The sequence below is a fragment of the Watersipora subatra genome, chromosome 7, assembly GCF_963576615.1.
Source record: "Watersipora subatra chromosome 7, tzWatSuba1.1, whole genome shotgun sequence".
NCBI lineage: Eukaryota > Metazoa > Bryozoa > Gymnolaemata > Cheilostomatida > Watersiporidae > Watersipora > Watersipora subatra.
In genome coordinates, this window is record NC_088714.1 from 27,528,721 (window position 1) to 27,552,635 (window position 23,915).

Consider the following 23,915-nt stretch of genomic DNA (forward strand, 5'->3'; position numbering starts at 1 on the left):
TGCTTTCTTAACGAAAGCGCTTTTTATACGCGTATAGTGTACGTATAATTTCCCCTGTACCGTATAATGGAACCGAAAAAGAAATCATATAAAAATGATTAATAGGGTCGCTAAGACGTTCGCTTAGTTACGGCCAAGCTATAAACGTTGGAAGGTATTAGCAATAAAAATTTAATAAAGATAGACACAGCATGCAAAATACATATTGTAACAGTGATTAGATGCGGATACATAAAGATAAAATGTCACAAATAGGCTCATGGCTTGGCGTCCGCTACAACAGACATTCGCTTTACGATGGCATCACGCAAGCAAAGAAAAGCGTGGAAACCTTCTGACAAACATAAAGTACTCGAGGAAATCGAAGCAGGACAAAAGCTATCAGCATTATCAAAAAGTACCAAAATTCATCAAGGCTAAGAGATCGTTCAACGTCGCATGATGATTTGGATGGTGTATTATTGACTTGGTTTAGACAAGTGCGTAGTGAAGGCGTACCTATCGATGGGCCAATTTTGTTAGGAAAGGCTAACAAGTTTTTAAGGACTATAATAACTGTTTAAAATCTATTTCTACAGTAAGTCACACTGTTGATCTTTGTCAAAAAAATACCTTGTCACAGACTACACTCGATAAGTTTTTTAAATGAAACAACTGATCAGATGTAAAGCATGCTTTTTTTCATTGGTCATAAATGTTTACTTATGTCCAGTTTTAAAAATTATCAGAAAGAATAGATATTTTTCTATTGGGCTGAGATTTGTTTGCAGTTTTAGGTGATGTGACTGACAAGACGTTTTAAGATTAAAATTGGCAAAATTGATCTCGAGTAAAACACTCAGAAGAAAAAATGTCTTCTGAGCGTTTTAACCGCGAATAGATTTTGCCAATTTTAATCTGAAAAGGTTCTGGCAGTCACATCACCTAAAACAACATGCAAATCTCAAGTGTATAAAAATATCTATACTTTCTGATAAATACTTTAAAACTCTACATCAGATGCCCTTTAACTTACAACAAACAACCTATACTTTAGTTTTATATATACATGTAGTTTGTATATGTATCTACTGATAAATACATTCACTTGTGACTGTGCTCTGATAACTTGAACGCTCTGATAACTTAAACACTTTCACTCGGTCCCGTGAAGTTTGAGTTATCCATGTTTCACTGTATATATATATTGTTTTTTTGCCTAGAATAACCCAATCGGGCGGTTATGTCTAGGCAATCTCCTCTCAAAATAAAATACATGTTAAAATCAACTTTTTTGCTTGAATAGAAATAATCGAGCAATTGCTACTCATGGAAACTATTTGACAGAGTTTTAAAGTTTTAGCTCAAAAGTTGGTTCAACAAAACATTTAAAGTTTCTAACAATTAACGTTACTCAATTGTTTAAGAACAATTTTTACCACATCTATTTTATATCTGTATTTAAAGACTGTATAGTGACGATTATTGAATAGAAACTAAAATCTAATAAAAATATTAGTAAGAAATCTCCTCACTGAGCTCGAGTCATATCTCCACTTCCAATTTTTGCTGCCTTGTTTGGAGCTTCCCACCAGTGTTGTGGTTTATTGAGGCCATGCTCATTGCTGACAGAATTTTTGTGTTTAGAATACGACTTTATTGTATAACACAGAGAGAGAGAGAGAGAGAACTGACTAGCTGTCTAGAAGCAAAGATATACCCTAGGACACTTATGTATTCGCGGCATCTAACTTTCGCGTTTTCGCGGCAACAGCCTTTCGCGAAAATTTCATGAGCGAAACTAAACTATCACAACGAACGAGCGAAAACGCGAAAATAAATGGCTTTCTTCATTGATATTCACAATAAAATCGTCATATTAGAAATGCAGGCAATTTTCGTGTGTGGTTGGCTCATTGGGCAAGTTTTGCTAAACTCATTATAGCTAATACACCGACTGAGCAGCTTGGCAAAACAAATTAAGATAATAAGTTTTTTTGGAAAAGCCTAGACAAATGAAGAAGATGATGATATTAGTTTAGTCATTGAATATGTAACTGATGAGGATGACAGTCTGGTAGGGAAAGTCATAAAATTGAATAATAATTATTGTGGTGATGAATTTTATTACCAACCAAAAGCAATAACAACCCGGGGCCATGGCCACCGCGGCACCGCGTGCTATAAATACTTGAATTCTAATATTGGTACAACATCAGTCACTGCGGCAGGGACCTTGACGTCATTGATAGTCCAGGAGACAAACTGCAGCAAGCGATCAAATTGCATTATTGATCTCGCCTACACATTTCTACCTGCGGTTCACAAATACAAACTACCGTACTTTTCGGACGATTAGCAGCTACTTTTTTCTGATGATTTGAGCCATGCGGCTTATAGGTAGGCCTACAAGGGTGCGGCTAATCACTGTGGCTTATTCTGTGGCTTTTTCTTTCACCGCTAGGGCGCACTAACGGGAATCTCCAATTAGTGCACTTCTAGCTGTGAAAGAAAATACGAAACAATGCCTCACGGTACTGGCCCGTTAGACACTAAGTTAAAAAGCGTCGTATAATACGAAACTGTGCCATTCTGCACTGTTCCGTTTTAAATGGCATAGTTGCTGCCACGTTAAAAAGCACAGTCCTTAGTTCTGCGGCCTATAGTAGGGTGCGGCTTATGTATTGTTTTATTATCGTTTTTGGAAAATAAAGCACATGCAGCTTATATAGAAGTGCGGTTTATAGTCCAAACAGTACGGTAGTCCCAAATTGAAAAATATTTCGTACCAGTGAACTGGACCTGAGGAATCTAATGTTTGTTCCACTGCATTTATTTTCACATCACTATATTTTCGCACTCATCAGAGCTGCGAAATTAAGTTCCAGCGAAATTTTACTCTGTATGCTACTCACGAAACTAAATACTAGCGAAATATAAGTGTCCTAAGGTATATAGGACTAGAGTGACTCTAGTCACTAGACTATAGTCATGCATAGATAGATAGAAAGATAGATAGAAAGAATGTTTACATAACAGTAGGACAAAGAAGCATTAATCATGAAAAAGACATCAAATGATTCATAGACATAGCAAGGTGTTGTTTATCATAACAAGGTGTAATTATAGTATTGTCATGTCATCACAAATACATTAGTGACACTATGAAATATTTACATTTCTATTTTAACAAATGCATAGACTTTTGTACACTGAACCTGGGACATGATTGTGCCACTCAGTGAATACATTTTTGGCTAGCTGCTTGCATCCTTTGCATTAAACATAAATAAGTCAAGTAAAACTCTAATCCACAAGAGAACTTGACACCAATAAACTAAGCTGAGTAATTGATTATGGTAATCTGTTTCCCCAGGTCGCTCAAAATATTTTGTATTAAAACTCCTGACAATCGCTACTGCGAAACAGAGTTGTAGTGAAATATCAAAAATTCGACTTTGTATGGAAGTTTCTACTTTATATATAATTTGCTGTATACATCGATTCTCTCAACTCTTCTTTGACACCAGTTTCAAAAAACTGTATTTTCACCTTTAATGTTTGGCATCTTGCTACAGGTCTTTGATAAGAAAGTACAAGCGTTTGGGGAGAATAAGATGAAAGAGCATGTAGAACGTTTAATAAGACGGACGGAAGAGCTCAGGAATCTCTGCATCGCTGGTATTTCTATATCTATATACCTCGGTGTTTGTTTGCACGTCGTCTCTATGACCGATTATGGCAATTAAAATCTAAGAATGAAAATACTGCTGCACACTGGATTCGATCTCAGAAGCATCAGTTCTAGAGATATGCACACTATCAACTAGGCTTACGCCGCACAGGCGCATTGTCATACTATGAAATAATTGTGGTCATGCTTATTACACCTGCCAACCTTTAATGGCAATTGATTAAAATACACGTGCTTCAGTTAACACGCTTTAAACTAGTAGAAAAAAAATACAAACTCAGATTTTTCCAAAATGCTATAATAATATGTATATCTAGCATCTACACTTAATTAAACTTATAACACACATAGACGTAAACAAACACCTTCATTTAGAAGTTAGAATGGTAAATGTTGTATATGTTGATTGAAAATAAATTTTATGTGCGAGAACCTTTTTATTACCCCTGCAACGCTGATCATTCAGGTAATATCTATTATATTTATATATATGAATCTCAGTGTTTGTTTGTCTTTTTGTTTTGATCCCTGTGTCCAGTTATAGCCATTAAAACTTAGCAATTAAAAATCCCCGTTGCAGAAAACTTTAATTCACAACATTCAAATCGTAAGGCTACAAACAAGCACTAAACACTAGACTAATTTGTTCTTGTCATTACAAAAGCTTTTGCATATTCTGCCATATAGGTAATATCCCTATCGCGATTGCACGCGCTGCATATGCACTTTTTATTATCAGTTAATATTACCTTTCACTATTGTTATTTTTTTGAAATTTTTAAAAGCTAGTTTTTCATCATTACCTATTTTTCAGTTTTCAAATGTGTCGTTTCAATTTCAAATTTGCCGTTACACTCCTATTTTGGTTTCGGTAAATCTGTAAAAACTAAATTCCTTTTTCATGGACAAATGTATTATCTGGAGTAGGAATTGCGTGTACATTCTCTCTCTGTTTGGTCAGACAAAGACTGTCCGATATCTCATTTTTTATGTTTGTACCAGTATCGAGAGGTGCCAGTATCATCTATCAAAACTTTGAATACAACGAGCTTTTCAACAGTAAACTTTTTTATACACACACTTCCATGTACTCATTGTTTATTTATTCTCTTAAAGTAATTTGAATTGCACAAAAACACTTTTCTCATTATATAAAGAGTAAAAATTAGAATGGTTAAATGTTGTATGTTAAATAAATAAAAGTTTTTTGCACAGACTTTTTTTTACCCGTGCAACGTCGGGCATTCACTTAGTATATATTGTTTGCTACTACTGAATTCCTGGCCGGACACACAAAAATAAACAAACACTTCCATTAAGAGTAAGAATGGTGTAAATGTTGCATATGTGGATTTAATATAATTTTTCTGTGCAAAAACCTTTTTAATTACCCACACAATGCTGAGCATTCATATAGTATATATATATACTAGCTGTGCTACCCGGCATTGCCAGGGTAATAGAAAATTTGCCATTTTAACTATCAAACTACATATCATATTATCCGTCTGTTGAGAAAAGGAAATTGTGCTTGTTAATATACTATATCGCTATTAAAATAAAAGTTTAATAACAAATTTCAAAATATTTATCCAAACAAAGTTGTTTTAATTTGAACTAAAAGAATAACGTAAAATATTTTTTAAACAAACAATGATTTAGTTCGTATTTAACGATTGATGAACGCAAGGTATCAAGCGAGAATCCAAAAACATAATGTAGCTGTGAAAAAGGCTCCTGAGCTGCTGGAATAAATTAGTAACTAAATTTAGATGTAAAATAAATAGCAGATATGTAAAATAGCAGATGTAAAATAAATAGCAAAATGTCGGCGAAACATAGTTTGGTAACAAATATAATCAGTACAAAAATCGTCAAATTAATAGTTCGAGATAAATTATCAGCAAAAAGACAAAGAAACATCGCGTTGCATATACTTGGATTCCAAAATATTTCTGAACAGTGGCATCGTGCATCGTGGACGCTAGGCTAAAATAAATAGCACACGTGTGTCCGCTAAATTCGTCGTGAGTTCAAATGCAGTTTTAATGGCAAGGTTTTGATAGCTATTATTTAGCAAGGCTAATTTATAATTTGCACGCGCATGGCGTACTCGTTATATGTAAACGTATATAGAAACGCGTAGAAAACTATGGTGTTATAGCTCAGTAGTAGAGCATCCGGATAAAACCCTCATCGATGAGAAAATTGTCGTGAGTTCAAATCCATCAGATTGCGCTAAATCAAGATTTTAAAATCTATAGCCGGAAAACTGACAAACGACGACATATTTTGAGAAATATATATATAGATTAGGTAAATGCCCGGCATTAAGCAGGTAATAAAAGATTTTTGCACATAAAAGCTATTTTCATACAAAAAGAGCATAGAACTTAAATAGCTAGAAATGAGTGTTGTCTTACCTTGTGTGGGGTGAAGGAAAACTCCAAATTATATAACAACCAAAAACAAAACCCTTGTTTACTGACTTTTACTGACAAACTGAGTGATACGCATTTTATGTTGTACCTACAGGTAGCAAACAGTCAAAATACAGAATAAACTGACAGGCCAAAATACAAGGATTTTTGTTCATTTCGTATCTAGAAACAGAATTTTGCCAAAAGACATTTTGTAACTTCAACATTTCGTATGTCGAATAGTTAGCAAGTAGACATCGCATTGTATAAATATATTTCTATATTTTGTTTCTAACTATCTTAAGTTCTTTGAAACTTTTCCATTTCTTCATCATTAGTTTACTCTGCATGGTATGCTCACGTGATAAATTTGACTCAATGGGCATGCAATAAATTTCCATTCGCTGTAAAAAGGTGCAAACTTAGTTGTAACTTAATACCGACGTAGTAGTTTGAATTGTTCGTCGAATTCCTGGTTTGATGAGGAACTCTAAGTTTGTGTTATATAAATTTCTAAAGCAAACTTATAGATTTCTACAGAATTGGTTCTCTAATTGCTTTACACAACTCAACAGTTTTGTATCAGCATCAACAATTGGCCATTTGCTAGGTAAACAGGCATTTATGAACCTTACAATGATGTTATAGCAAAGCTTTGGCAAATCAAAAATACATGTACTTTCGCAACATATACTTGTACTTGCAGAGAACACTGTCGATGACCGTCACGTTTACGTATACACTCTGACTGTTAAAGGACAGACGATACCCTATTGCATGTGAGTAGGCTGTGACATCCCTTTATTAAAATGTTCTACGCAAGCCACCAGTAGGTATTGAGGAGTGCGATTGTATATTGCAGATACATGGCTGCTACTGAGATGGAATTAACATCCATGCTCTTTGACAGGCACAATGACAGATATGGCAAAAAAAGATGTGCTAGAAGAGGTTACTAAAATACCTGTAAGCTCATGTCAATGTCCAAGATTGTTGCGTTAAATACCAAGGCATTTCAGCCAATATATTTTAGATTTTGTTATGTAAATTTAGAGTTTTTATTGTAGCTGTTTGTGTACTCGCGCTTCATATCTTTTTATTTGATGCTAACTCTATGCGTATTGATGCCTTAGCCTAAATATAATCCATCAACACCTCTAGAACATGCGAGATGAATATAAGGGCTATTTCTATGTATGTAGATGATTTCTAGCCTTGTTTCATCATTTGATACATAGAACAATTAATAAAATGAGCGAAACTGTGATTTGTACAGCCTAATCTTTATTAATAATATATATAACTATATAATACATTTGTCTATAATATGTATATATCTGGCCTAAGAAGCTACTAATATGTTTTAACAGGCTGACACCAAAATTGTCAACCCGTTTTAATGCATGATTATATAAAATATTTTTCACAGCAGCCTCTTTGCTGTGCCAAGATTCTGAGTTATATACATTGTATATGTCTAAATTATATAGTTATGCATACATGTATATTGATGTTTATGAATCATTTGTGTCATTATAAAACATGTACCAAAATAAAAATGAAGTAACCAAGTAAAATATATGTGCACAGAGAAGCCTACAACTGCAAGCGATTCAGAAAATACGGTACGAACTCGTTCATGTTTTGTTCTATAGAATTTGACCTACATTGACAAGAATGCAACTTAAGGTCCAAACTAGCCACACTAGGCGTAAGGCTTTACACTAAGAGTAAAGTCAGAAAATGTGTATAGAGACAGCATATGCGTGTACAGACAACACACACGTATACCAACAGCGTATACAGACAGCACATGTGTATAGAGACAGTACACACATGTATACAGAAAACACTGGCGTATCTATATGGAATTCGCATTGGCATCACTGTATTCCGGTGTATGAAGTGATCCATAATCTCCCTCTGTAAAGTAGATGTGTAATGTAGCAATGTTTTCATTTCATTGCAAAAAATTATTGTTTGTAATTAATACCATAACATTTAATAAGCATTGAGCTCATAATCTAGAGAAAAAATATTCAGCTAAAATGGTGACATTTTGAGAACTAAGCTAAATAATTAAAGACTTTTGTAACCAATCAAATAGCTAGAATACACAGCAATGAAAAAGAAGGTTCTCAAAATCATACAGATAAATTGTCACTGAAACAAGCGTATCAAAAATTTGTCACAAACTTGGTATATTTTGAGCATATGTCAACTATCTAGGAGTGTGTTTTATCTCATCAAGAAGTAAGAATATAACATCAAACAGAATGAATAAAAAATGTTACAAATAAATATTGTGACACTACTGAATAATAATTAAAAAGAAATGAAAGCTGATTCTTAAATAAGCAAGGTATTATAAGGCCCACATGTGCAGTAGCACTGCGACTAGTTTAGGCGCTTGATCCGCACATGTTGAGCCCTGCGAAGTGCCCGGCGGAGTGAGTGTTACATGACTTTTGGTAAATTTAGGAATTTACCAAGAAATTGGTCCAAGTTTCTTTTATTAGGTAGGATGAAAAACAGGATTAGAAGAGGCAATGATTTTATTTTTTTAAATCAGATTTTTATGAATTTTTCACTCAATTTTGCTCATTGCACATCAGAAGGCTGGTAAAAAAACTTTTCAGTATTAGAAATCGGAATTTGAAATAACAAAACATGAACGTTTTTTAATCCAACAAACTAGACCATAATATTTAAAACCAAAGAGACGCCACCTCAGTACAATGCAAGCCGACGTCGAAGCCATGTACAAGCAGCTTTAAATGCCATGACTCAGATAATAGAGGTGAATACAATAAATTAATTAATTAAGGTGAATACAATAAATTAATTAATTAAGGTGAATACAATAAATTAATTAATGCAGTTTTACATGCTGGTAATTTTACCAAAAATCGTTGAACTCATTTTGGTTGTTGACCTGAACAAAGAGTGATGGGAGAGTGTTTTATAAATTCTTTATGCAATATTTTTGTATAAGTAAAATAACAGGATTTGTCTCACCTTGTGCAGAGCTCACTTGTAGTGATGCAAAAAGCTGTCTTTGACCAGCTGCAAGACGCTGATCGGAAGAAACTTGCGGAGAGCTGGAAAGGATGAGGGTGGAATCCGAGCTGACGCTAGAAACCTCAGTAGAACGGTAATCACAAGTGTTGGATACTGAACTGTGGCTTGACTGATTGAAGGGAGTTGCAGACGTGTAGGTATTATTGGCAACAGCAGAAGAATTTTGGCCTATAATGTTTTGTGAACCAGCAATGGCTGATGGATTGGCAAGAGAAGAAGTTGCAGATGAGGGACCAGCTGGCAAAGCCGTGAGTGAAGAGACCCGAGACCCTGAAGCATGCGCAGCCGAACCATTTTCATAAATGTGAGTAGAAGATGGGCTTGCCGTTGCTGATGGATGATATGGTTGCCAGATAGGGTTATGCAAGGATGTGTAACCTGGTCCGGCAACTGGCAATGCTGAGTCAGCAACAGGCTCATAGACTGGACTATCGGATCGAAGTGTCTGAGATTCACAATCCACAATCAAGTCAGTTCGAGGTTGAGCTCCCGGAATACGCTGGTTGGACACGGGTGGAGCAGGTAGCGGACCCATCCCTGGCAATGGCTGTGTCGAGTCAGAAGTTGTAGCGACTGATCCTGAAGGTGGGGATGAAAGGTTGTATGACAATGCAACGGCAGACTGAGATACAGCGCTACCAACAGGGGCCGGGGGAGGCATCACTTGCTGAGCACTACCGTGTGCTGAGAGATTCTGAGCAGATGCCGGTGGAGCGCATGGTGGTGGATGAGTTGATAGACTGGTTGTGCTTTGCAATGACTGAGAATCCTGTTCAGCCCTCTCACCTGCACCAGACAGTTAGGAATGAGTGCCGTATCTACTACATTAGAATAAATGCATTCACTCAATATGATTCTAGGACAATAATAAACAACAACAGGTTACCTTGCCTAGAATTTTAAAGTGCTGATTAAACCAGAGTAGTTATTCCCATTTATCCTTTGCGATAGGTATGGAAAAATTATCATCCAACAACCATTCCCAACTTTTAAAAAATTGACTACTTAGAATAATTGCTCATACTCACCGGCATCTTGATGAGGCCGACGCGCTGACCTCTCTGCATCTTTCAGGCAGTCAAAGCAGCAGATACAGTAATTGGAGCCGTGAAAGTTGACCCCAGCTGAAAATTATTAGTTTTTCGATCTTATTTTGCACAGAAAAACATCATCTCTAACAGTTCAGGTAGTTCATGGTAGCCGCTGGATACATTTATAGCTAAACATATTGCAGGTTTCTGAGGAGTTTGCTCTACTAGTCTATCCTAGTACGCTAGCAGTCTCATGAATAGCCAAATACCCGAGTTCGATTCCTGTGCGATGAATGTTTTTTCCAATGTTCTGAGCATGGCTTCGGACAGTCGTACATGGCACTTTTTATAGGCAATGTTGTATTCTTTTTTAGTTCTTCTAAGTTCCTGATCTGTGCGAGCCTCTCGCACAGGCTCTCTGCTCTGTTCCATCTGTCATTCGGCATTCCAAAACTTAGGAGCCAAGATTTTAATAAATTTAAAGTTTTATAAAAGCATTTTTATCATAACTGTTTTTGTGATTTCTTCTATGTAAGCAATAATGAAAAAAGAATATATTGGCTGCTCACTTAACCAAAATTCTTTCAGGCTTCATTCAAAAATTTAAATACATTTAAACATAATTATCTCTAAGTGACTCTTCATAAAACTAAGAATACTGTTAGGCAACCTGTACAATATTTTAATGACAAAAACACAAATTCTAGATTATAATAAAGGATAGGTAACTTTATACCACAAGTAGACTATCACATGAACACTAAAAGCTAGTCTATTATGTTAGCGTTTCTGTAGAGAATACTAGTTGATTAGGGTGATGAGTTCTTGTGTTATGAAACCCCTTTTTGTTAACCTCTCTTTGTATTTAATTACCATTGCAGAAGTCTACATGGTAGCAAATGGTTTTCTCATTTCATTGCAATGAACGCTGAAGAAATCGGAAGCAGAAGTCAATCTTACCAAGCCACAGCTTGGTAAGATTGACATCTTGGTAAGACTGACTTTTGGTTCATTTAATATCAAGTGAACCAAAGCTTGTTAACAGGTGAGTTAACCTGAAATTGTGGAGGTTTTTGCTATTGACTCACTTGTTCATGTCACAAAATAGAAGCTACTGGGGTTTGCGCTAAATTAACAACAGCAGAGCAGATTGCATAAATTGGAAGTCATGATCAGTGTGGATTTAGAATTGGAGCCCATGATCAGTGTGGATTTAGAATTAGAAGCCATGATCAGTGTGGATTTAGAACTGGAACCCATAATCAGTGTGGATTTAGAATTGGAAGCCATGATCAGTATGGATTTAGAATTGAAAAGGCTAAATCTACTTCAAGATTGATACAAACCGCAAAAAATCTCCTCCGACGTCTTTTTGTCACAAGAAAATAATCTTTTTAGTTTTGAGGTGTCTACTATTGGAGCAAACTATAAAACTTTGAGACTTTAATAATGTCACAACCTGTCTGTTTATTTAATAGATAACATTGCTTGGCACTAATTTTACAGTAAATGGTCGTGAGCATGCATGAGTTGGAAACTTTGCAGAGCCGAAAAACAAAATAGTATTTCCTTTTAATTTTAGCGCATTATCAAAGCAATCAATTTTATAATGCATTGCTCCAGATATTGATACGCAGTATCCACAAAAATAGGCAAACTTAGTTCTTGACAGTCATTCTAACAACAAGTAAAACAGAAACACAGTTACTTATATCGTCATTGAGGTTTTGTTGATAATCCCTACACACAGGGGGTATAGCCTACCATCCGTATTCAATAATCCCTATACACAGGGGGTATAGCCTACCATCCGTATCCAATAATCCCTACACACAGGGGGTATAGCCTACCATCCGTATCCAATCGCAAACTCTTCACATTTTTAGAAAACTGACAATATTTTTTGCCTTGATTGGTGTACACAATGGTACATGGCAACTGTGTCAGTGCATTGAGGGTATATACATGTAAGTGCATACATACCGATGGATCAGATAAAGCCATTGCCCAAAGTCTCTATATATATAAATATTTTAATGTTTTAGGCGAAAAAAGATAAACAATTGCCTTGAAACAAATACATTCAGCTTATGTCAAAACGTTTTGCTGATTATGTTCTCATGTTATCATTAGAGTAATCTAAACCAGATAATCAGGAGCAGGCAGGTAGGTTACCAACATAAATTGCTACACTGCTTTCATGACAACAGTTCATAAACGGGGTTCATCAAGTCCTCAATGCATGTAAAGGCACATCCTTGAGTTTCTATCTAATCCATGGTCAAGAGACTAATTCTCAGGAAGCAGACGGAACTTTAAAACCAAATATGTTTGGCAACCTTGCGAAATGCAGAGAACATATGCGTACAAAGCTTGAACAAACTTGGCCAAAAATTGTGGAAGCGTATAGTGTTTATGCGTGCACACACTAACATGCACACGCGCACATGCTCATTCTTAAATAAAATTGATAAAATTGCATTTATTATTATAAATTGTGATACAGTCTTGCCTCTAACAACACTAATTATAACAAACAGTAATTAATAAATAACAAACTAACAATACAAAAGTTTATAACAAAGGATTTAATACTACTCACAGTTATGAACCGCATAAACCAGAAGAGAGACAGTCATCCCCACAGTGCAAACAAGAATGACAGCTAAAAAAGAAGTTTGTTAAATAAATATAGATAAAAATCATTCAGCCTTAAGAATAGAATTAAAGAAACATACTATAGAGTATTAGCAGTAGTAAGAAAAATTGCAAACCAATTAGAGGCTTTGAGAATATGATGACATGTGCAGGGTGAAACAACGATTCACACCTCACGGACAGTTATATAGGTGACATGTGCAGAGAAAAACAAAAGTTAACAGACAGTTATATTGACAGGGTATGACAATGCATGCAGCTCTGGCATATTCAAGCAACCTGATGTGGTTTAAGACAACAGTGGGGGTTTACTCGCAGGCAAGCTGATGGTAGTTACAAGGAGAGATGCATTATTCCCAAACCTGCCCATACACCAGTGAAGCCATGCATAGCAATAGTCAGACAGAACACTAGTTTGCTATCACTGAAAACTGTTATTATTTTATTTTATCAAGTTGATATTTTCTATTAAAATCTGTTTTGCTGGGCATGAAAGTCAAATAACTTACTGAGCTACCATGACGACCTTATTACAGTGGCAACTCAGATGTTAACAGGCCATTCCATGTGATTAGCCATCGTTTGTCAGTTATGCTTTAATACATGGCCAGTCTTGAGCACATTGGATCCCAGGTTAACTTATGTTATCAAACACTTATGTTAAGGAAATTGGTGCTAGACTAACTACAAAACAACTTTATTTTGATATGCTACAAGTGTCAGGTACCACGATTATACTTCATATGGTTACTGCAAATATATACATATATTCGTGGTTCTCGGCGTTGCCCAGGTGTTGAAAATCAGCTTATAAACAATGAGAAGTAATGAGAATTGTCTGCCACTTGCTATTAGCCTGGCAGATTACCAATGGCAATATATAGGCCTATACATATAGGTACAGCTAAGATCTTGAGGCGAGTGCTCAAACTCCCAGGTCTCTGATAGGAGACCCGAGTTAAAGCAGAAATTACCACCCACATAGGTTAACCGGGGTGAGGAAACCATTTATATATATATATATATATATATATATATATATATATATATATATATATTTATATACAGTATCAAAACTATTCCTTTATGTAGGTTTACACAATACAATAACAACGAACTTTGACTATAACAAATGTTGACAGCAGTTCATCGATGCTTGCTATAGCCATGCTTGATTGTAAAACATGCTCTCAACAATTGACAAGGCTTCAGTAATGCTCTGAGCTTGGGACGACAAACAATAATAGTAGACGTGAATAACTTACCGATATATGTCTAAAACATATAGCTTCAGAGATAAAGCTTTCTACGAATACACATAAACTGCTACACTTTTTGAATGCAAAGTCATTGAACATAAATCACGACACTTACTATGCAAAGCCTGAGGTGTCTCGTGCTGGTTATTCTCCGAATCTTCTGAACACGCGTATAACGACATAGAACTAGCCAAAAGGGCTAGCACTATAAGGAAATGTTTGGGCATCATTGAAAATGACCTGAAATTAAAACAATTTCACCATATTTACTAAGCAAGCAATTCATTAGATATAGTTACAAGACTATCGGTTATGTAGATGTAAAAATGACCATTATACTCTTCGGTGGAGAAAACAGTAATGAGCAACTTTTAGAATGATGAAAAGCTGCATTCGATAAGTCATTCCATTTTCAAATAGCTACAATAGTCAAGGTCTATAGACAATAAAACATAGATTATGCTTCGAGCAATTGTAATGGTGGATTGAGAACAAAAAATAAAAACGGGAAAAAAATAAACGATTAGTATCAAAACAGTATGTTTTGTGGAAAACATATTGTAAAATATGACTATTGATTACCACAATAAATATTGCTCATAATAATTAGTAGACGCTACCCAATTAGGGTTACAGCTATTGACGTTGTATCAACATGTATCTATCATACCTTTTCGACAAGTATCTGGCTCAACTATTTTTCCTAGCTTGACGTCAAAAATCACAATTACAATGGGTACAATAATTTCCCCAAAATTTGATTTCCCAGCTGCAAAAACTACAGAAATTTATTAAACAACGACGCGGAAAATCCCACGCAGATTCGCGCAAGAATGTACCGTACGTATGTAAAAAATTTAAGATAAGAACGTTTAACTAGCGACCCGTCTCTGCAATAAATTTTAGTAAAATTTGAGAACTTAGGCCACAACAGCGACTAAACATAGCGTTATTTGTGCGCTTAGTCAGTTTTATTTCTATTTTTGTATCAGTCAGTTTTATTTGTTCTTATTGATTTTATTTTCAGTTTATATTATTCTTAAGTTTTCCTAAAGTTTATCACAGGGACTGGTTTTTGGTTAAACGTTGTAATCTTGTTTTTTCTACATAAGTTTTTGCATGAAATCCGTTATGATTACCAATGGAACGACCGACATAACATCACAGCCAAGCCGCGTAGACGGAAGAGAACAACTCCCTATAAGTGCAGCTGATGCATCATGTGCAGTACGTCTTGTGACAAGCTGTTGTTGCTCGCCCGCTCGACGGGGACAACTCCGCAAAAAACAACAATTTGTCAAGACAGGCTAGAGAGTACCCAACAAAGTAAAGAATGGGGAAGTAGAATGGTTGTGGTTAAAAGGCGACTCGCATATTTTGACTTATTATATTTGTTAATTTATATTATAAAAAACTATATTTGTTATTAATAATTATTTAAAATTCTTCATAAATTACTTACGGTTGAGGTTTTCCTTTTTGACGATGCTCTCTTGCTGTATGGTACAACACCATTAGGGAATGGAACCTCTCCCTCTTTCACTCTTAATCTTGTAGTTGTCCCAAATTGCTCCGAATAAAGCTGGCTCTTATGGAAGTGCCTAATGCACACTGTAATGGATTGCGTGCAACTACCTTTAAAGTTGTACCCAGTCCGTTACTACCTGTTGTTATTGACTAGGCTGGCCACGGAGTGTTGTGTTACGTAGTCCGGACAACAGCCCTGTAATATATTGTAGTCCAATTTTTATGTCCTTAGAATAGATACCGGCACGTATCAAATTGCCCCCCGGATAATAATCCGGTTTAATAAATAAGATTGGTTGCGGATAAAATAGTTGTATTGTATCGTATCGTGTCCAAAAACCAACTGCCCGCTATAAAGTTCGAGCCCCTTTTATATATTAACAATTGCGGGCAAAACACGGGTAAACTTGCCCGGACACGGACAAGTTAACAAAAGGCCGTGTCGGCTATAGTCCGTGTTCCGGGTAAACAATAATAATATCGTTAGTTCAATCTCAAAATATATACAGAGTTAGTATAACTTCATGAGTACAATTTATAATATAATTTAGATACTATTATTAATACACAAACAAACATAAATGGAATAATAAGAATGAAAGTGTTATTGTGTTCATTTAGTTGCGGTATTTATTGGTAGATCGGCGGCTATTTGAGTTACACAGTTCATTACAACACGACCGCAGTAGCAGGTAGTCGGCGAAAAGTTAAGTCGGCACGCTTTGCCCTAGACAGCCATAGTTTTGCTAAATTTGGCGACTGAGAGACAGGAACTATAAAAATGGTTATGCTACAACTTCTAGTGTCAGATTCGCAACTAGCAAAGAGACATCTGCCCATCGTAATTATCTGACTGTAGTTAAAAGAAAATAAAATGCGTTGAATTACTAACGAATAAGTAAATAAATCGTTACTGGAAACGGCTTTATTACGAATCAGTGATGGTCCGACGTAAATGCACCAAAATATATTTTTAACTTTGAACTTGCTAAACTAGTAGAAATATCTGCTAAAATTTTGTTTTCTCGTTCAATTAACATAGTATCATGCATTAACAATCATATAAAACAATGTTAAAATTATGTGTTTACTTTCAATTTAAAGGTTGACTTGAAACAAAATTCACATTACCGTTATTTGATATGAAAAGATTCACCATGTCTTACTATGTTGTGTTGTAGGTGCAAAATATGTGGAAAGGTGATTACAAGCTCTTAAAAGCTCAAAAACGAACAGAAAATCGCAGCCACATGAGACCGCCGTAGTTTGGATTCCCTTTCCAGAACGGCTCAAATGTGAAGTAGTTGTGAGAGATGGTTTCTGTTTACACTTTCTTGCAACCTTATTCGTCGAAATATTTTCACAAATATACTTCACGCATTCAATAAAACTATGTCTATTGTTCTTACGCGTCTATTTTATTTGTTTAGTAGTTACTAACACGGTGCGTGCAATGACATTGAACTTAGAGGTGGAACACTCCCCCCAACTACGTAATCGATATATAACGATCGACTGTTCAACTTCACCACAGTATATTCAATTGCACCTATTGTTTTTATTGTTCAGTAATTACAGCGCTCATTAGTTTCCTATGTCTATGGTATCATATGGGTTATGTTATTAATATGCACTGTTAGTTTTGTTGGATATAGAACACTTGTGTGACGTTTCGAGTTGGAAGTCAAGGATAATAAATGTTTTCGCATAAATTGTAAACTCATTAATTCATATACATCAGCATAAAATATGGTTCCCACGAGCGAGTTTTCTTTTTGATATTGTAATTGACTCTTTTGCTTTAAGATGGAACAGTTATTAGTACCGAAACCATTAGCAGACGGGCCGAACTTACCAGATGAGTGGAAGGTATTTAAACGTGACTTTGAACTCTTTCTAATTGCCACTTGTAAGGAGGATATGGCTGGCAAGATCAAGACAGCCTTGCTACTCAGAACTATTGACAATAAAGGCAACCAAATATATGAGTCCTTTACGTGGACAGTTGCTACTGACAATGTTGATTATGATAAGGTAGTTGAGAAGTTTGAGGACTACTGCAAACCAAGGGTCAATCTGGTAGCCAAAACACATTCTCTGCTGACCTGTAGACAAGGTAACAGATTTATTGACGAATTTATCACAGATCTACACACTATCGCTAGGCTGTGTGATTTCAAAACCATGTATGATCAGATGGTCCTACATGCTCTGATTCTGGAACTGGACAGTGACCGCATAAGAAAGAAACTGTTTGAGCTTGGTGACACCAGCTTAAACAGAGCCATTGAGCTTTGTAGATGGGAGGAGTCCACAGCAATTGACTATAAGGCGGTAACAAATCAGTTAACAGACGAACAAGCTAATATGCTAAGGCACAAAGCACAGACATCCTTCAAGGCCACCAATGCTGGAGACTGGCACCAAAGACAGTTTCGAGCTGACGGCTCGGCGGTTTCACAACCAACTAACCTGCCTTCTTCAAAGTGTAGCAACTGTAGCGGCAACCACACGCCTCGCTCTTGCCCAGCATACGGCCGCCATTGTAACAACTGTCAAAAATACAATCATTTCGCTTCCATGTGTAGATCTCAACGCAAAGGCCCAAACCGGGAATCAGCTAATCAGGTATCCTGGAACTACTCATCTGTTTCTGGAAACAAAGAAGAGTCAGCTCATAGCATCACTGTCTGTAAGAGATCGCAAATTGCTAGCGGCAGTGACAACAAATTCTGAGACAACAACTCTAGACCTCGAGTTCCAGCTCGACACGGGAGCAACTTGCAATGTTCTGAATATTACTAAACTACGATAATTTAGTAAAGCTACGTCTGATTAAAACCAAAACTACTCTAATGCTCTATGACCAGAGTAAGTGTGTGCCTCTTGGCTGGACAAAAATTGAACTACAGAATCATGTAGGGGAATTTGTTTTTTACAAATTTTTGGTGGTGGAAACCAAACAACATAGCCTCCTTTCTTGGATGGCTTGCCAGGCAATGAAACTAATACAGATAGTTGTTGAACAGGCAAACATTTTGTCGACTACTGATGACAGCGTGAACACCCTGCTCACTGAGTTTGGTGATATTTTTACCGGGCTAGGTAAACTTTAGGGCGAATACGATACTGAGTTAGACGACTACAAGCCAGTGAGAGTACGCCCACGAAAAGTGCCGCTGTCGATGAAGGATGATGTAGTTGAGGAAACCCGGGAGCTGGAACGGCGCGGCATCATTGCCAGGGCTGACTACCCAACAGACTGGATAAGCTACCTCCAGCCTGTGAGGAAGCCTAACGGCAAAATTAGGGTCTGCGTCGACCCTCAGAACTTGAACAAGGCGATCAAGTGTAACCACACTGTACTACCGACATTGGAAGATGTGCTGCCAGAACTTAACAAGGCCAGGTTCTTCTCTCTATGCGATGCCAAGGAGGGTTTCTACCAGATTCCGCTAGCCGCTACTTCCACCGATCTGACTACATTTTGGACACCTATTGGCAAATATAAGTACCTGAGAATGCCGTTTGGCATCGCTTCAGCGCCAGAGGAATTCCAACGCCGTCTCACTGAAGGCTTTGTTGGACTTGATGGCGTAACAGTTGTCACGGATGATATTCTCATTTATGGGGACACCAGGCAGACTCACGACATCAATCTCAGGGCGCTGTTTACAAGGGCACGTAAAATTGGACTCAAACTGAACAAAGAGAAGTGTAAATTTCTCCGGGAGGAGCTAGCCTCAACCTAGCTCAGCCTCTCCGGGAGGGCTAGATTCAACCACACCACCAGCTCTCTCAACTACCCGCAATCCAACGGTAAGGTGGAAGCAACTGTAAAGGTTGCTAAACGGTTGCTCAGAAGGTGCGGACCCGAACTGGCTCTGTTAGAGTACCGCAACACGCTCTGTGAAGGCTTAGAAAACAGCCCAATACAGAAACTGCTCAGCCGGGCAACTAGATCAGTTCTTCCCCAAACTGCACATCCACCAGTAAAGGCTGAGACGCAACGGGAACACAAGAGAGCAAGGAAGGCAAACACACAGGAGCAATACAATAAATCGGCAAAAGACTTGCATGAACTGAAGGAGGGCCAACCGGTGTTGGTGAGAAACTGGCAGAACTTACGCAACAGATAGAAAGAAGCAGTTGTGCAACAGAAAATAACAGACCGTTCTTATGCTTTGAGAACCGGTGATGACCTCATAAGGAGAAACAGGCGTGACATGAGACCTGTTAATAACAATGAACAACAGAAAGATACCACACCTAACCAGAACGCACCCCACCCAAGTGACGCAAGTTCACCTAGTACACCCACCGACCCCGGTCACAGTGGAGAAGCTACAACTAACCCGCCAATACTTAGGCGATCTGATAGAACCCGTAAACCACCCTCTTACTTAAAAGACTACGAGTGTAAATAACTTTTAATATGCTAGTTATATGTCAACAGAATACCTATTAAGCTCTCAATCATAACGTTTACAGGATGTTTAGTAGTTACTAACACGGTGCGTGCAATGACATTGAACTTAGAGCTGGAACACTCCCCCAACTACGTAATCGATATATAACGATCGACTGTTCAACTTCAACACAGCATATTCAATTGCACCTATTGTTTTAATTGTTCAGTAATTACAGCGTTCATTAGTTTCCTATGTCTATGGTATCATATGGGTTATGTTATTAATATGCATTGTTAGTTTTGTTGGATATAAAACACTTGTGTGACATTTCCGGTTGAAAGTCAAGGATAATAAATGTTTTCGCATAAATTGTAAACTCACTAATCCATATACATCAGCATAAAACATTATCGTCATTGTAATGCTGTCACTTTTAGCACTGATATTTTATAACTTACCGTAAAAAATCATTAAATTTTTTAACCTTAGCTCGAAGGGGTACATATAATTGTTTGATAATCATGACGAGCCTGTTGGTCACCTGTGATAATCGAAAAGTGCTGCAAAAATTATTTGCGAAGTATTGAGTCACATGATCAGAGAACGACTTGACGATTGAATAATGCCGAAACAAAACTGTAAAGTAGCGAGCATCTATATTTGATACGGGGTCTTCGGTAAAACTCAAAGTGTTTGTCATAAACTAGTACTACGATAAGTTTTATATTGAGCTTTTTATTGGCCTTTCAATTCATGTGAGAACATACGTGACAAGATGATAACCAAATTTCGTGGTTACGTCAACAAAATAAAGAGATTCTAATCTACGGCGGCTTTTCGTTTTTGAGCTTTTAAGAGCTTGTAATCACATTTCCACATATTTGGCACTTACAACACAACAGAGCTAGACATGGTTAATCTTTTGATACCAAATAGCTGTAATGTGAATTTTGTTGGAAGTCAACCTTTAAGATAACTCATCCATTCACCTCAGTCGGTAGCCAGTCTAGCCTGTCTTGACAAACTGTTGTTTTTGTGGAGTTGTTCCCCGTCGAGCGGGCGAGCAACACCGCAGCTTGTCACAAGACGTACTGCACCTGATGCATCAGCTGCACTTATAGGGAGTTATTCTCTTCCGTTTATGCGGTTTGATTGCGATGTTATGTCCGTCGCCCCATTGGTAATCATAACGAATTTCGTGGAAAAATTTATGTAAAAAAAAAAGTTACAACGTTTAACCAGCGACCAGTCTCTGCGGTAAACTTTAGTAGAACTTGAGAACTTAGGCAACAACAGCAACTAAACATGTCGTTATTTGTGCGCTCAGTCAGTTTTAGTTTTATATCGGTCAGTTTTATTTGTTCTTATGGATTTTATTTTCGATTTATTTCATTCTTAAAGTCTACTAACGTTTACAACAAAGACTGGTTTTTTGGTTAAACTTTGTATTCTTATTTTTTTCTACATAAATTTTTGCGTGAAATTCGTTATAATTACCAATGGAACGACCGCCATAACATCGCAGCCAAGCCGCATAGATGGAAGAGAACAACTCCCTTTCAGTGCCGCTCATGCATCAGGTGCGGTACGTCTTGTGACAAGCTGTTGTGTTGCTCGCCTGCTCGACGGGGGAACAACTCCTCAAAAACAACAGTTTGTCAAGACGGGCTATAGCCAGTCCCGTCGCCCCAAATTAGTTAGTAATCTTTTATTTTGTTGATAACAAAAAAGCCTTTATTTGCAGGCAGATTATCAAATAAATCAAATAGTCGCCCCAAAGCGAATTCAGTCAGGTCTACTCAATCAAATCGGTGTTTTGTAAAACCCAATATAGCCTAAATATTGAAATGGAATTTGCCCTGGTTAGGGGCAAACAACTCCCGCTTCGGTAATTGGGGTCCTTTTCCCAGTAACTATTTAATCTTGTTGTTTTACGAGCCTACGTTAAAGGTTCAGTAGCAATAACCAAAGAACAACACCACGATCAAGATCAAACAAGTCGAATTATTATTAAGCACGATATAGATATATCATATAAACGTTAGCTTACCAGGGTTACCGTTAACGCAAAACATCGTAAAGGAAAATCAAGCAAAATATCGTAAAGCAAATAAATCACCGAAACACAGTATATAGTAAAAGAGTGAATAAATATAAGTCCTGACACAAAAAAAGAAACGTTTCCTAGCTCTGCCAATTCAAGAGTGTGTCTAAATCCTAACACAACAAATCGGTCCTAGCTTTACTACTTTAAAGCAGACTACTGCAGCGACAGGGCAACTAACCAGTAGTTGTGGGTTCACGGCCAGCAAGCCACAAAATCGAATCTCACTGACTCGCTAACTCCGGAAATCCATAACATTCTCCGTCCCTAGATGTTGCATAGCAGAACAAAATGAAACATCAAAAAGGATCCCAGATGCCAGTCTAAATGAGACTCGATTATGGCCTTAGTCGTGGACACACTACCCTGAGACCACTCCAGGTCGGGCAGATGTTGATACACTTTAAACGATTTCTCTTTAAGCCAGGCATTATTGGCTTCCAGATGAACTCATTTCAAATGAATAGCAGTGTCCTTGAAGGTAGTAGGCGCCGAGATACCATCCGCGATACTTCACCAATTTTTTTTCAGTCTTTGACCTTTTGTGTACTAATACATAATCATTGTCATAAGAGTCATCATCCTCGATACTTTTATTTTTAAAGTCATCGTCATTGTATTCGCTAGTGCTTTCGGAATCTTCCGAGTCGTATGCAACTTCAGTTTCGGTATTTGACAGCTCAGTAAGCCTTGCATCCACTCTTTCACACGATATCTCGAAAATAAATACTAGATTTGCATCATCTTGGATAGATGTAAGTCCGACATCATTTATGAGGCAGTCAACGAGCTATTTTCTCCCTCGCACTCAGCTTTGCCTGACTGACAGACCGATGAGTACTAGTCGCCATGCTTAGTTCAATAACAGTTTGATTATCCAACTCATCAAGAAGCCGCTCAATCTTTTCAGCTATGTCCGTGTTCATCATGATAGCCTGACTTAAATAAATTTATCACACAAAAAGAAACAACAACATACAATAAACAAACAAACAAAATTTCACTTGCACCCTAAGCTAATTTGTGATGCATATCATAGTGATAGTTTGCAAGACTATCTATGATATCTATCGGGGTACAGGAAGCTACCTGCAGTAAGTCTTAAACTGATGATATTCCTCAAATCCCTTTACATTTAATAATGTTAAGGACAAGGTTAATATCCATCTAATAGTTTAAAATGAGACATAGTCGTGAAGCCTCGCAGGCCTCGTGCGAAGACTCCCCATCCTATCACTGGGTAATGGAGATGTGCTTGGTGGCCGACTTCGGTCTGACGAGGCACCAGTAGATGAGCTACCATCATTAGACCAAGCATCTGCACCAGAAGCAGGAAAACTTAGATCTCGTGGGCTCGTTCTGTCTACTGCAGCCTCTTGAGAAAGTAGGGTAGGCTGGCTTGCTAAGGCGTAGCACGGACTAAACAGTTTCAAACGAAAGGCATTAACTGTTCTGCATCGGTTCACCCTGCATGTCCCATTCCCAAATACTTCCTGGACTGAGAAGGGCCTTTCAAATTTTGGTTATAGTTTAGGATTTAACCCCTTCCTCCTATGTTTACTTTGTATCAAAACAAAGTCACCAGGCTTGAACCTAGACTCTTCCTGACGATCCGCAGATCTCATGGGCAGCTGCTGGGGCTGCCGTGAAAGACTGTGGACCGACTCAAGGCGAGTTTTTAGCTCTAAAGCATATTCAGTCCTTGTTGATAGCTGTTGAGAATGGGTACCATAAAGCAGTTGATCTGGTA

At 37.2% G+C, this 23,915-nt stretch overlaps 3 protein-coding genes across 4 annotated transcripts in view; 2 read left to right on the plus strand and 1 right to left on the minus strand.

Annotated features, from left to right (window-relative positions):
- LOC137399685 (galactosylceramide sulfotransferase-like) overlaps positions 1–7,256 on the plus strand; it is a 41,891-nt gene extending 34,635 nt beyond the window's left edge. For both annotated transcript variants that reach the window (XM_068085877.1, XM_068085878.1), the window contains 3 exons: positions 3,558–3,660; positions 6,800–6,872; positions 6,956–7,256. In XM_068085877.1, the coding sequence (XP_067941978.1) occupies positions 3,558–3,660; positions 6,800–6,872; positions 6,956–7,052 (273 nt within the window). In that variant the 3' untranslated portion in view covers positions 7,053–7,256. The remainder of the gene's footprint in view (positions 1–3,557; positions 3,661–6,799; positions 6,873–6,955) is intronic.
- Positions 7,257–7,360: 104 nt separating this feature from the next.
- On the minus strand, positions 7,361–12,934 carry LOC137400099 (mucin-1-like). The gene is made up of 4 exons (XM_068086407.1): positions 12,808–12,934; positions 10,203–10,298; positions 9,112–9,960; positions 7,361–8,016 (listed from the first exon to the last, which is right to left on the minus strand). The coding sequence occupies exons 1-4, from the start codon at positions 12,842–12,844 to the stop codon at positions 7,955–7,957; spliced, it is 1,044 nt and encodes a 347-aa protein (XP_067942508.1). The 5' UTR covers positions 12,845–12,934; the 3' UTR covers positions 7,361–7,954.
- A 4,521-nt stretch (positions 12,935–17,455) lies between these two features.
- Positions 17,456–18,385, plus strand: LOC137400613 (uncharacterized). Its single transcript, XM_068086944.1, has one exon. It carries the CDS (start codon positions 17,456–17,458, stop codon positions 18,383–18,385), a length of 930 nt encoding a protein of 309 aa, XP_067943045.1.
- Positions 18,386–23,915: the final 5,530 nt, after the last annotated feature.

Excerpts from the sequence above, each read along its gene's own strand:
- LOC137400099 (XM_068086407.1), bottom strand. The coding sequence starts at position 12,844 with ATGACTGTCTCTCTTCTGGTTTATGCGGTTCATAACT. Across the intron at positions 10,299-12,807 it reads GGTTTATGCGGTTCATAACT|CTGGGGTCAACTTTCACGGC; the intron begins GTGAGTAGTATT and ends AATAATTTTCAG. Across the intron at positions 8,017-9,111 it reads ACAAGTGAGCTCTGCACAAG|AGGGAGATTATGGATCACTT; the intron begins GTGAGACAAATC and ends TCTACTTTACAG.
- LOC137400613 (XM_068086944.1), top strand. The coding sequence starts at position 17,456 with ATGGAACAGTTATTAGTACCGAAACCATTAGCAGACGGGCCGAACTTA.